The sequence below is a fragment of the Herpailurus yagouaroundi genome, unplaced genomic scaffold (assembly GCF_014898765.1).
Source record: "Herpailurus yagouaroundi ecotype Mexico unplaced genomic scaffold, PumYag 162, whole genome shotgun sequence".
Taxonomy (NCBI): domain Eukaryota; kingdom Metazoa; phylum Chordata; class Mammalia; order Carnivora; family Felidae; genus Herpailurus; species Herpailurus yagouaroundi.
This window is the reverse complement of record NW_024412403.1, coordinates 4514591-4527206: the sequence shown is the minus strand read 5'-3', so window position 1 is coordinate 4527206 and position 12616 is coordinate 4514591. Positions and strand designations below refer to the sequence as shown.

At 59.0% G+C, this 12616-nt stretch overlaps 1 protein-coding gene and 1 long non-coding RNA gene across 4 annotated transcripts in view; one reads left to right on the top strand and one right to left on the bottom strand.

Annotated features, from left to right (window-relative positions):
* Positions 1 to 4258: 4258 nt before the first annotated feature.
* TMPRSS2 (transmembrane serine protease 2) overlaps positions 4259 to 12616 on the bottom strand; it is a 38182-nt gene continuing 29824 nt past the window's right edge. For all 3 annotated transcript variants that reach the window (XM_040483876.1, XM_040483877.1, XM_040483879.1), the window contains exons 9-14: positions 12031 to 12202; positions 10400 to 10575; positions 9196 to 9291; positions 7021 to 7163; positions 6416 to 6568; positions 4259 to 5716 (exon numbers count right to left, since the gene is read on the bottom strand). In XM_040483876.1, the coding sequence (XP_040339810.1) occupies positions 5705 to 5716; positions 6416 to 6568; positions 7021 to 7163; positions 9196 to 9291; positions 10400 to 10575; positions 12031 to 12202 (752 nt within the window). In that variant the 3' untranslated portion in view covers positions 4259 to 5704. The remainder of the gene's footprint in view (positions 5717 to 6415; positions 6569 to 7020; positions 7164 to 9195; positions 9292 to 10399; positions 10576 to 12030; positions 12203 to 12616) is intronic.
* Positions 7170 to 12616, top strand: part of LOC121035918 (uncharacterized) — a 9512-nt gene continuing 4065 nt past the window's right edge. Inside the window, exons 1-2 of the long non-coding RNA XR_005793141.1 lie at positions 7170 to 7572; positions 8142 to 8421. This is a non-coding gene — a long non-coding RNA (uncharacterized LOC121035918). The remainder of the gene's footprint in view (positions 7573 to 8141; positions 8422 to 12616) is intronic.

Here is a 12616-nt window from a genome sequence, read left to right as displayed (position 1 = left end):
CCGGCGCGCGGTGCGGGCGCGCCGAGGCCAGCACGAGGCGTGTGCCCCTTGCGCAGAGGGGAGGCGGGCGGCTTCTCACGGGGGTGCCGGGAGCCACCGCAGCAATCCCCGGCTGGAGCTGGCGGTCACTTTCACTTTGGCCCCAGAGAGCAGGTGTCTAGGGCTCCCCCAGGCTTGTCCTAGGCCGCCACCAACAAGGGGGAAGTGTACGGTCCCTTCTCCCGTGTGTTCAGGACCCGGGGAGAGAGAGCCCTGGAGTCCACTTTGGGTCACTTCTTTGCTCCGAGGGCAGCCAGCCTCAGACAAAGGGTTCACGTGCCTCCGCAATCTCCCCTCCGCCATCCCTGCCCCACCCATGAGGGACACTGCTAGGATTAGAGCCTGCGTGCGTCTCCAGATTCTGCTGCCCACCCTAGAGCACTAGTAGGAAGGTCCATCTGTCTGTGAAGACTATGCTAGAGTATCCGTGATGCCCGCTCCCGAACCCTTCACGTTCGGTACATCTGGGGCTCTGCTGAGCCCACAGGATGGCACCGAGTCTGGAGCAGAGCAAGGAGAGGGGCCACATAGAGCGGACTGACATAGAAAGCCTGGGTTTTCCAGAACACAGGGTCTGATGTGCTGTCGGTGCTTAATAAATGCTATGAGAGGGAGCGGGGCACGGGACACGCTGGGCATTTGTTCAAATGGCTTTCTGGATTCGTGACTATCTTCTAAGATGCTTCAGAGCACCTGTTTTGTTTTGTTTTTTTTTTTTAAGTTTATTTATTTTGAGTGAGAGAGAGCGAGCGCACGCAAGTGGGCTCATAAGCAGGGGAGGCAGAGAGAGGAGAAGAGAGAGAATCCCAAGCAGGCTGCCCGCTGTCAGCACAGCAGCCCCAAACTCCCGAACCGTGAGCTTGTGCTGGTCTCACGGAGTCGAAGCACGAGTCCCGCAGACGACAGAGACTGAGCAGAGTGGCAGAGTGTAATGAGAGAAAGCACGAAGCTCTCAAGAGGGAGAGGGGTCCCGACTGGGTAGCCGCCGAGCATTTCTGTCCCTGACTTTTTATGGGGACCTGATCAGGAAGTCCGTGAGGCTCCAGGCGGGGCTGGAATACCTTTCTCCTTTTGTCCCTCTCAAACCCCGCTGCCGCTCTAGCCTTCCGCCTGCAGCTGCCCACTGCCTCTCTCTCACCTCCCCCTGCCTAATGTTCACCCTTTCCCCACTCAAGGTCACCACCCGAGCTGAAGTCAAGAGTCAGACGCTTCACTGACTGAGCGCCCCCCCCCCCCGGGCGCCCCCAGAGCACCTGCCGTTATACTGTCCTTCTCGAGGAAAGGCAGACAAAACAATCAGGCACCCAGAGATTTCCCCCAAATGTCAGGTTTTGTTTCAGAGGAAAGGAATCCAGGCGGCGAATGTTGCACCAGGTCGCAGGGAATGAGGCACACAGCGCAGCTTCTGTCACACCTGTTGTGTTTCTCCAGGGAAGAAAGGTCCAAGCGGTTCTGTGGGATTTCGGTTGGTTATGAGATGCATCTCTGTAGTCCCAGTGACTGACGAACACCATTTATGGGGGTGGTTCGTTAAACATGGGGCAGCTGGTACATCAGTGAATCTTTAAAAAAATTTTTTTTCAACGTTTATTTTTTTGGGGGGGGACAGAGAGAGACAGAGCATGAATGGGGGAGGGGCAGAGAGAGAGGGAGACACAGAATCGGAAACAGGCTCCAGGCTCTGAGCCATCAGCCCAGAGCCCGACGCGGGGCTCGAACTCACGGACCGCGAGATCGTGACCTGAGCTGAAGTCGGATGCCTAACCGACTGCGCCACCCAGGCGCCCCACATCAGTTAATCTTTAAATGTCACTTTATTCTAGCACTTGTCTTTAAACACTGTGGAAGGGGGAGACTCGATCAGAAGGGGAAGAGACTCTGAAATCGGAGTGGGGGCAAGGAAGCCACAGGGGGACAGAGGAAGAGCTGGGAGCAGACCCGGAACCTGGGTTCGAGGCAGGACTGTCCCCCATTGACAACTCAGCCAGACACAAATCGAGGCGGGTGCCTGCTTCTACAATTTATTTTAATGCTTGTTTATTTTTGAGAGAGAGAGAGAGAGTCAGAGCATGAGTCGTGGAGCGGCAGAGAGAGAGGGAGACACAGAATCCGAAGCGGGCTCCAGGCTCCGAGCCGTCAGCACAGAGCCCGACGCGGGGCTGGAACTCACAACTGTGAGATCATGAACTGAGCGGAAGTCAGATGCTTAACTGACTGAGCCACCCAGACGCCCCTGGAGGGCACATGTTTCAGTGCTGGAAACCCACCCACTGACCCAGTGGCAAGAAGAGACACAAATCAGCACAAATGATTCACTTTTATTAATACGTGTGTTTTCCCTTTAATGATGAGTGTTTGGGGTTCATTTATATCAAGCAAATTAACTTACATCTTTTATAAAGCCTTTAATCCAAAAATATCAATATTTCCCTAGCTCCAGCGTTCTGGCTAGATCTTTGAGGTGCAATCAGCCTCATCCAAAGGCCACTCACCCGGCAACTCTAGCGCGAAAAATGCAACTGAAGATTGTTAACTGCCTTGGCCCATGTGGACTTTCTAGGTATACGGTTCACTGCTCTTCGCAGATCCTTTATTTCTGAGTCCCCCTACCTGCTAACTTTTATTCGTAATTCCAAAACCAGCACTCACGGCGCTACGGCGGCCAGGCGTGCGCGGGGTGGCAAAAAAGGGGAGGTGCCTCGCCGAGGACACACAGCGGAGCCCTCCTTCTCGTTTCAGCTCTCGCTGTCAATAAATGTCCTTTTGTGATCTGCTTGGTGCCAGGCTTCCAGCATTTTTGCACTTTTGGCTGGTGATCTCTGGGTTCGACACGGCCCCAGGTGTCGTGGAGAAGCGTGGTCTCCGTGAAGTGCCTCACGGGGAAAACACGCGTGCAGATAAGCAAGTTCGGGAGGGATGGTGCCATCCGCTCGGGCTCAGAGTTGGTGCAGCAGCTATATATCCAATTAGGCGTCTCTGAACAGAAGCACCCACAAAACAAGGTCATGAACCCATCGGTTGACAAAGACCGGAGGCTCGTCGACACCTGACCTTGTCTCTGTCCCCCAGAAGCAACAATTCCCCATTCACGAATTCAGCGTTCGTGATGGGTTTAAGGAACATAATTACCATGAGTGAGGATCCACTGTATTTAAGGGTATTGTCTAGCAAAAATGTGTGCTTTTCCCTGTTTTTAGGACCACTTTTTCCATAATTTTAACACGTCTTAACATAAAATTTTTAAACTTATTTTGAGGGAGGGAGAAAGCACGAGTGGGGGAGGGAGGGGCAGGGAGAGAGAAGAGAGAACCCCAAGCAGGCTCAGCACTGCCGGCACAGAGCTCGATCCGGGGCTCGAACGCGCCAATCTTGAGATCGTGACCCGAACTGAAATCAAGAGTTGGCCGCTTAACCGACTGAGCCACCCAGGCGCCCCACGTGTCTTTCCACAATTCTAACACATAATGAAAACAATCACCTGTCACGGGTGCAGGATTTGGGGGATGCAAAGGATCCGAATGGAGTTCTGTTCTCAGGCAGAGAAAAAAACTCAGTGTTTCTCTCCTGCCCACAGTCCCAGTCCCATCTCCATGGGACTGGCGCCCAAGAGAGCTGAGGAGGCAGCTCAGTCACCCAGAAATAACAGGGACTTTGGGGAGACAGCTTCAGGGTACAAGATGCTGGGCGCGGGTTTGGACAGGCTGGGGCTGAGGATGTGTGGGATACCGGACAGAGAGATCTGGAAGACAGTGGGGTCTCAGGGTCTGAGTCAGGGGGAAGCGGGAGCCATGGGTGGTGACAGCCATGGCGGGAGTTACCACGGACGGGGGCGCCAGGGTGGCTCAGTCGGTTAAGCCTCCGACTTCGGCTCGGGTCATGATCTCACGGTTGGTGGGTTCGAGCCCCGCGTCGGGCTCTGTGCTGACCGCTCGGAGCCTGCTTGGGATTCTCTCACTCTCTCTGCCCCTGCGCTGCTCATTCTTTCTCTCAAATAAATAAACTTGGAGAAAAAAAAAAAGGAGTTACCACGGGACACCTCCGACGGGACCACATCCACCAGCCCCCACCCCCACCCTGCCCTGCACCTCAGTCCTCAGCCCCGCCCCCCTCCCCCCGTCCCCGCTGGCAACCGCCCCCCAGCAGCTCCCCAGCATCACCGCCCTCCAAGGAGGTGCAGACTGGTTCTGCTCACCATCCCCATCCGCAGGGACTCCATAAATCCTTGGAAAACAAATGTATAATTTATTTGTACAGTATTTCACAATTGAATTTTACAGTTTAAAAAAGGTACAAAACAGAGGACAAACAGGCGTCACATAAAACGAAGCCAGGGACGCAACACGTTCTCGCCACGACAATGCATTTTAAGATCCGGCTCGGGGAGCGGGCACGGAAGCATCCATCCGGGGAGTGGGGCCGCCACCGCTTCCCGCTTCAAGGTTAAGCCCTAGCCCTTCGGGGCTAAGCCCTAGGCGGTGGGATCGTTCATTTCCTTCTTGGAAACCAGTGCGCTTGAGAGGAGGCAGCACCCCCCCCCCCCCCAAAACAGGACTCAGCGCAGAGGCAATTAGGCTCCACACTTGGCAATTCAACCCCAGCCCTTCCCTCCTCCCGGGGAAGCCTGAGGGGCTGAAAGGGGCCCGCAGGTTCTCCTCTCTGTGGCCAGCACAAGCCACACCCCCGGCACAGAACACTTTGGAAAGCGCCTCAAGTCCCCCCCCGCGCGGCCCACTTGGCAAGGCCAAGAGTGTCAAAGAGTCAATGTAGCAACTACTTAGAGACATCACAGCCAAGACTCCCGGAGCACTGAGGTAGTAACACGTAGGAACTTTACATGGAAATAGTGTATCTTTAATCACACATCCCTGATTCCCGCCCCCCCCTCCCAGGGGGTGACCTCAATTTCCATATAATCAGCAGGCCCCAAGAGGGTCAGCACAGCACCCCACTCCGCCGCACCCCACAATCTGAAGGGAAGAGGGTGGGGGAGTGGGGCTGGCTCTCCCCGGGGGCGCCCAGCCCCACACACGGTGGCATCTGCGTTTGCAAGCACTTCCCTTGCCCCGAAGGGTCTGTCTACACTCTCACCCTGTTGAGCGGGAGAGAAGGTTCTTGCTGCCTTTCCATCTTGACCCGTGAAGGGCTGGTCCCTTTATTTTCAGCCACCATCCAGGGCTGCTAAGAAGGCACTAAAAAATGATCAGCGAAAACCCCCAGGGGGGTGGAGGGAGACTGGCCCTCCCTAGCAGTGACCCCAGCAGGCTGACCCTGAAAGTCCCACCCGGCTTTCTTCCCTTTCTGTCTCAAGCCGTCCAGCAGCTGAGAAGTCACCAGCCCCAGGCGCATCCAAAAGGTGCATCGGCCCCCCGAGTGGGCTTAGAAGGAAGACCCCACCGGGCGGCCTCTATCCCTCTGCCCTGCGGTGGCCCTGGGCGCCCACACCCCGCTGGGCCTGGTCACGCCTTGCAGACCAGGGGTCCAGGAGCGTGGGCCTGTGGCCTGCACAGAACTATGGAGAGTGCCGAAGACAGACAAATACACTATTTAATAACAACGAAAGGACCTTCGAATCATTTCTAAAAATACAGCACATCACGCACGGGGAGTTAAAAATCAGCCCCTTCATTTTCTTGTGGAACGGTGTCGAGGACAAAGGCCACGCGGATTAGCCGTTTGCCTGTTCAAAAAGGAAACGAGAAAAAAAGAAACGGCTTTATCTTCTCAAGACACAAAAAGGCAGCAAATTCGTTTTGTCTCCTAGACTGACTTAAATTTTTTAAATTTTTATTTATTTTTTTTTCAACGTTTATTTATTTTTGGGACAGAGAGAGACAGAGCATGAACGGGGGAGGAGCAGAGAGAGAGGGAGACACAGAATCGGAAACAGGCTCCAGGCTCCAAGCCATCAGCCCAGAGCCCGACGAGGGGCTCGAACTCACGGACCGCGAGATCGTGACCTGGCTGAAGTCGGACGCTCAACCGACTGCGCCACCCAGGCGCCCCTCCTAGACTGACTTATAACCGAAGCAGCAAGCTTAGCGGGGCCAAGAGACATTTTTTTTCCTACAGGGCAACGGTCAAGGACTCGGGCTGCCGAAGGAAGCGGCTCCAGGCGGACAGGGCCGGACGGGGCAGGAGTGAGAACGTGCGGAAGTGAGCCGTGTAGCCTCGTCTGGGAGGCGCAAGTCGACCGCAGCCCGTGAAGGTGCAAGTGCTTACTCAGTGCCGGCTTCCCTCCGCCGTCTGTCCCGCCACCCGGCCCTGTCCCTCCATGCCCTGGCCAGCCTGAGCCCCCGGCAGCCACGCCACACCCCGCGGACTTCTGGGCTTTGGGACGAGAGTAGAGAGCAAGGTGGGGAGGGGGACAGGAACTTACCCTCATTTGTCGATAAATCCAGTCCGTAAATACGGTCACATTTCCATACACGCCTGGTCTGTTGGCTTTGGCACAGCCTGATCCCCAGCTCGTGTCCCCAATCAGCCACCAGATGTGACTCTTCATAGTGACCAGGGGGCCTCCACTGTCACCCTGGGGGACACAGCCAAGGGCGGAAGTTTAAGCCACAGCCCGCACACACAACTGGCCACGCCCGGAGGGATGGGGTCAGGGCGAGGGTCGGAGTGGGGGTCCCCGTGGCAGTTATGACACAGTGTGCGGGTTTTGTGTCCCCCCCCCACCAAGAGGGACAGTAATATAAACCCCAAAAGAGACTCTTCCAGTGACAACTTTTAGCCTGCATCAGGTAGCAGTTAGTTACTAAGTAAATTGTCGGCCGTATTTTAAAACGGTTGCAAAACTTACTTCCGTTCCGCTCCCAAGCCGACAAAATAAAACCCTTCGGGGCCGGTGGCCGGGCACGCGCGTGCTTTTACACCATCAGTGTCACGGCGGCTGGCCACGGCCACCCCGGAGCTGACCCCCCGCGTGCCAGGGACATGGACCCCGTGTCCGTGGGGGCTGCGAGGGCGCCCTCCAGTCACCTGGCAGGAGTCGATGGTCCCCTGCAGGTAGCCCGCGCAGATCATGGCCGGCGTGACCAGGTTGTTGTAGACGTACTTGCTGTTGCAACGCCAGAGCTCGATGAGGGGCACCATGACAGCGTTCAGCTCGTCTGAGGTTTTCCCTGAGACGGAAGACAGCATCGGGCGGCCGTGCAGCCAGCGGCTCCCGTGGAGCAGTGGCCTCCCTCCTGGGGACGCGCCAGTGCGCACCCGAGACCGGGGGCCACGGCCCCTCCCTCCTCCTCCTCCTCCTCCTCCAGGGAGGCCGGGTCATCTCGACAGCCGACGGCTCGGACTTGGCACAGCTCTTCCCAATCAGGGAGGCCTTCCTGGCCCTGGAGCTACGGAACGCTCTGTGTTCTAGAATCTTCCTCCCTCTCCGCCCAGCGCCTTGGTTCTGGGGCTCCGTCCTCGCCAGACCGCTCCCGGGCCCACAGGGGTCAGGCCGTGTTTCCGTAACCCCACGGGGCTCCACCGACGGTCCGGTCCCGCTCCCCGGCTCCCCTGCCCGCTAAACCTCTCCACAGCAGGGTGGGCCCTTGTGTCCATCTACCTCTTCGCTCCCTCCGCGTGGGGTTCTTCCAGGCGCCACGGGCCTCACGTGACAAAACAGAGCCTCTCACCGCACCCCTCCACCCCAAGTCCTCACCACCCCGTCCTCCCTGGCTCGGAAAGTGGCACCGCACCCACCCTGGGGCTCAGATCCCCAAGCAAGAAGCTGACCGCCCTGGATCCCTCCCTCTCCCCCTGCTGATGTTCAGTCCACCTGCAAGGTGGTGATGGGGGAGGGGGGGGTCTGCCCCAGACACGGTCTCCTGCCTCCAGGCCCACCTCCCACAGCTGAGCCGCCAGCGCATCCCAGACATGATTCCCCTGCACTTGGGGTCAGCCCCCTCCTGCCTACATCCTTTCTGGGGCTCCCCGGAAGCCCGCCAGCTCATGCCATTCTCCTTAAAAGCTCCCGACGGCTCCCTAGCTCACGCAGAATACGAGCCAGGGTCCTCCCCAAAGCCTGTGAGGGCCCCCCGCAGCCTACACCGTCCCCCCTGACTCGCCATCCCCCCCCACCCCGCCACACTGACCCTCTGTTCCTTCAACAGCCTCATCATTCAGATCCCAAGTGTCGCCTCTTACCAGAAGCCTTCCCTGATCACCCCTTCAGAGCAGCCAGGCCCCCGCCGTGACAACTTTCTGCCCTTTGAAAGCACCCAGTTCAGCTCTTTGTTTGCCGGCTGACCACATCCCGCCCCCCAGACATCCACGAGGAAATGCGACATTCCTGAGGGCAGATGTTCCTGTCCTATGCTGTGCGGTGACGCCCTCCCAGCCCATAGGAGGTGCTCCACAAACACGGGTCGATTTTCCCACAGTGAGCCCGGGGTAAGGCTCAGCGGCTCTAACTTTCTTTACACCAGGTGCCTGGATGCCCGGCTCGGCCACCGTCGCCCCGATCTGCCCCCACATCACCCAGCTCTTGTCCTTCCCGCCTTGTTCTGAAGGGTCTCTCGGGTGTTGCCTTGAACACTTTCCAGAAGGACGTAGACAGTGCGTGAGAGGCCTCTTTGTACCACCAAGCGCTTCTCACGCTCCGTAAAAGTGGAACCGCTAAGCTCCCTTTCTCCGGAAAGTTTTCTCGGAGAAGAAAGTCAATCGTAGCAAAGCCCGCTGAGCGGGTCTGCACCACGACTGTGCAGCTTCCCCCTCTCTCTGGGGCGTCGGGGCAGACGGACGCAGCTCCAGCGGCCTGCGGCTGGCCATCGCGGGTCATGAAAGCCCGCCCTCACCGAGCCCACTGTCCCTGAGCCCCCGGAGGGCACGGCCGGCTTCCAGGGCAAGCCGTTAGCAACAAGGGGACGCGATCACACAGCCTGTACGTCCCTCGCATTGATGCGGCCTCTACGCTTCGAAAAGCAGTTTCCACACACGTTGCTTCCCTTGCGTCTTAGTAAGGACACAGTGCCAGGTAGGGCAGGCACGGGTTTTTGTTTTTGTTTTTTCCCCATTTAGCAGATGGGGAAACTGAGGCACGGAGCCTGAGCGACATGGCCGAAGTGATCTAATCGCGTGCGAGCGGATCCGGGATCAACCCCCCGGCCCCCCCACTTCCAAGCCCGGTGCTGGGCTCCGTGGGAACCGCGTGGCCAAGAGCCTCACCTTTCTCGTGGGTGGCCCCCCACCCGGAAATCCAACACGGCTGTTCCGGCTCGAGCATCAAGCCTGGGTTGGGCAGGCACACCGGCTTCACTTTGTCTGTTCCAAGAAGAGAAAACAGCGTGAGCCAGTCTGGTCTAACTGAAGGCTGTGCAGCGACCGTCTTCAGCCCGGGCCCCCCCCCCCCATCTGCACGCCGCGAGGCCCGGTGCCACCACCATCACCCCAGGAGAGTCCCGGACCCCGACCTGTCCCCGCACGCCCACGTTCTGTCCCTGCCGGGCCCCTCCTCCTCACAGGCGAGGTGCTCCCTTCTCTGGAAGTTAAGCTGCTTAGAAACAGAACTGTTTGCTAGCTCCGCTTCTAGAAATTCACGCTGAACTCTTCAAGAAACAGAACTAAGAGAGAGGCTGCAAGTAGTGAAGGCTTTTTTCAAACTTAAATCTTCAAGGAACAAAAATTTGACAATAGACACTGTCGGCAGGGGACGAGGGGCAGAGAGGACACACGTGAGGCTGGAGAAGCTGGCGGGCACTCCCAGCCTGCACCTCGGAGGCCATGCTGGACATGGCCCCCGTGGACCAGTTCTTCTGGGTCCACATTGTGTCCCAACTTGAATGCAAACACCTTGATGGGGGAGGGGGGGTGGTGGTGGATGAGGGTCTGGTCTGTCCCTGCCCGTGTGGGCTGGAACATTCCGGAGGACCCCTTGGATCGACTAGAATGGGGGCCCAAGCTAAGGGAAACCGTGGCTTGCTTTTCGTTGTTGTAAACCGTTAAGTGTCTTGTTTTCAGGATTTATATGAAAAAGTCAAGTCCTGACAAATTTCAGATCAGCGGTTCTCAGCTAGAGGCGATTTCACCCCCAGGGCAGGTCTCTCGACGTCTGGAGACATCCGTGTCACAACCGAAGGGCACCAGTGGCATCTGGTGGATGGGGACCAGGCCAGGACGGCTCCAAAGCGCCGTCCGACCCCGAAGGCCAGCAGCGCTGTGGTTGGAAAGCCCGTGTGGACTTTGACGCGTGTCGATTAAATCACGACTCTGGACGGTAGAGGAAAAGCGTGCCGCTCACTCCCTCCCCCAGCCCGTCACAGGTGCATGCCCCCGCACGCAGCACAACCCCCCTCTCTCTGGTTCCATCTTCCCTGGACACGCGGTCAAAGTCGTCCACACGCCCCCGAGCCCCACGGACGCGGTCACGTACCATCAAAAGTCAGAGGCGTCTGCAACTTCATAAGAGCGATGTCATTGTTCTTGGTCTTGGAATCATAGTTCGGGTGGGAGATCACTTTTCCCACTCGGTACCCGTGTCCGTAGAACATGAAAGATTGCCTCAAAATTCCCACGAAGGCCGTCCAGTGCCGCGGGTTGTTCAGTGGTCTGGAAGGTAAAGCCGAAGACCACTCAGCGCCTCAGAAACGCAAATGGGAAAAACACTCCTTTGGTGACTTCCAAAGTCACAAGCCAGAGCCAGGTGTCCCGGAGGCGCCATGACCCTCTAGAAGCAACATGGCCAGGCCGGGGAGGTCTCGGGCTCTTGTCCCTTGGCGCCTTGCCGTGGCCCCACCCACCCGTGCACCTCGACAATAAGGTCCATTCCTCCTGTGCTTCTCTCTTTTTTTAGTGTTTTTATTTATTTTAGGAGAGAGAGAGAGAGAGCGCGCGCAGGGGAGGGGCAGGGAGAGAGGGAGAGAGGGAATCCCAAGCAGGCTCTGCGCATCAGCACAGAGCCCGATGGGGGGCTCAAACTCACAAACCGTGAGATCGTGACCTGAGCCCAAATCAAGAGGGGGTCGTTTAACTAACTGAGCCACCCAGCCCCTCCACCCCCATACTTCTGTACCAGCCGCAAACCCTCAGAACATCGAAGAACGCTGTTTCTTGGTCTGACTGCCTCCCTGAGGTTCCAAACCTCGTTTCTTGCAGGACTGGGTCTTACTTGCCTTCACGTATCAGGGCATCTTTTGGCACCAACAGGTGCTTAATAAGTGCATGCGGATGGCTAGATTGTAGGCCTCACAGCCATTAGGGCATTAGCTTCCTCTAGGTGTTTCCCTTTTAGGAGAACCCCAGATCCCGGGAGGTATCGGAATCCGGTGGAAAGAAGTCAGGAAGGGAACACCAGTGGGTGACAAACGTCGCTCCCTCCGCCCCCCCCCCCCCCCCCCCCCCGCCAACGGCCTTCGGGAGGGGCAGGTACACCTGTCCTGCAGGTGTGCAAAGGGGACACTGCGGTCAGACACCTTGCGTGAACGGTCGGGGGCCACACAGCCAGAGGACGGCATGGCCAGGTCCGCAGCCGGCTCGAGGTCACGCTAAGCCGGAAAGACCTCTCTGCCGAGCGGTTTCCTCCAAAGGAGGCGTGTGACCAAAAAAGTCTGTGTTTAAGGAGAAAGGAGGGGGCAGCGTCGTCCACAAAAGCGGACGCTGTAAATTACGGCTGCCCCGTCCTGAGGGCCACGCTGTGGCCAGGGATGCTTGACCGTGCGTCCCAGGGAGCCTTGGGGCAGGGCAGCGCGAAGTCCCCTGGCCTGCGGTGGTGAGGACGGGCTTCCAGGGAGTCCGGCCCTCCCGGAAGTAGGGGGCTCCCGAGAGAGGCAGGAGCCGCGAAGCCGGCGGCAGGAGGGGGTCCCGCTCCCCGCGCTCCAGCCCACCAGCCCCCCCCCCCCCCCCCCCGGCCCGCCGCGCAGGGGGGGGGGGGGCCCACCCACGGGCCGGGACGCCAGGGCCTGGAGGGATCGGACACCCCGCCCCCGGCACCCGGGCCCCCCGCCCCCCCCCCAACCCCCCCCCCCCCCCCCCCCCCCAGACCTCCCCCGGCCCCCGGGGACTCACTCCTCCACACAGTGGGCGGCCGTCACGATCCACTCGGGGCTGATGATGGAGCCTCCGCAGACGTGGACGCCCTGGACGTGCAGACTGGCTTGCCACGGCCAGTCCCCCGGGGAGGCGCTGCTCCCGCCCACGATGCGGCTCTGGCGGCCCATCTTCGCGGTGACCCCGCACTCTGAAGGCGATCAGCGCGGAGCAGGTGAGCGCGGGCGGGGCCGCCCCGCCGCCCCCGCAGGGTGGGCCCGGCCCCTCCACCCGAAGTCCGGCCGGGCTGGGGGAGCACCCCGCGCGTTTGGGGTCTGAACTACAGAGAATGCGTCCTGGTCTGTTTCCGGTTGCGGGGAGGAGGGACGCCCCCCCCCCCCCCCCCCCCCCAGGAAGCAGCACTTCCGCTGCCACTTGACGCCCCCTCTCGCTGTCCCCTGCGCACCCAGGCGACCATCCTGGGGAGCAAAGGCCCTGGGGCCTGCTGGAGTCGTGGACGGACTGAACGCTCAGGGGCCCCAAGACTCCTGAACGTTGCAAAAGAGGGTGGGAAGGAAGGAGGAGGGAGAGGGAGGAGGGAGAGGGAGGAGGGAGAGGGAGGAGG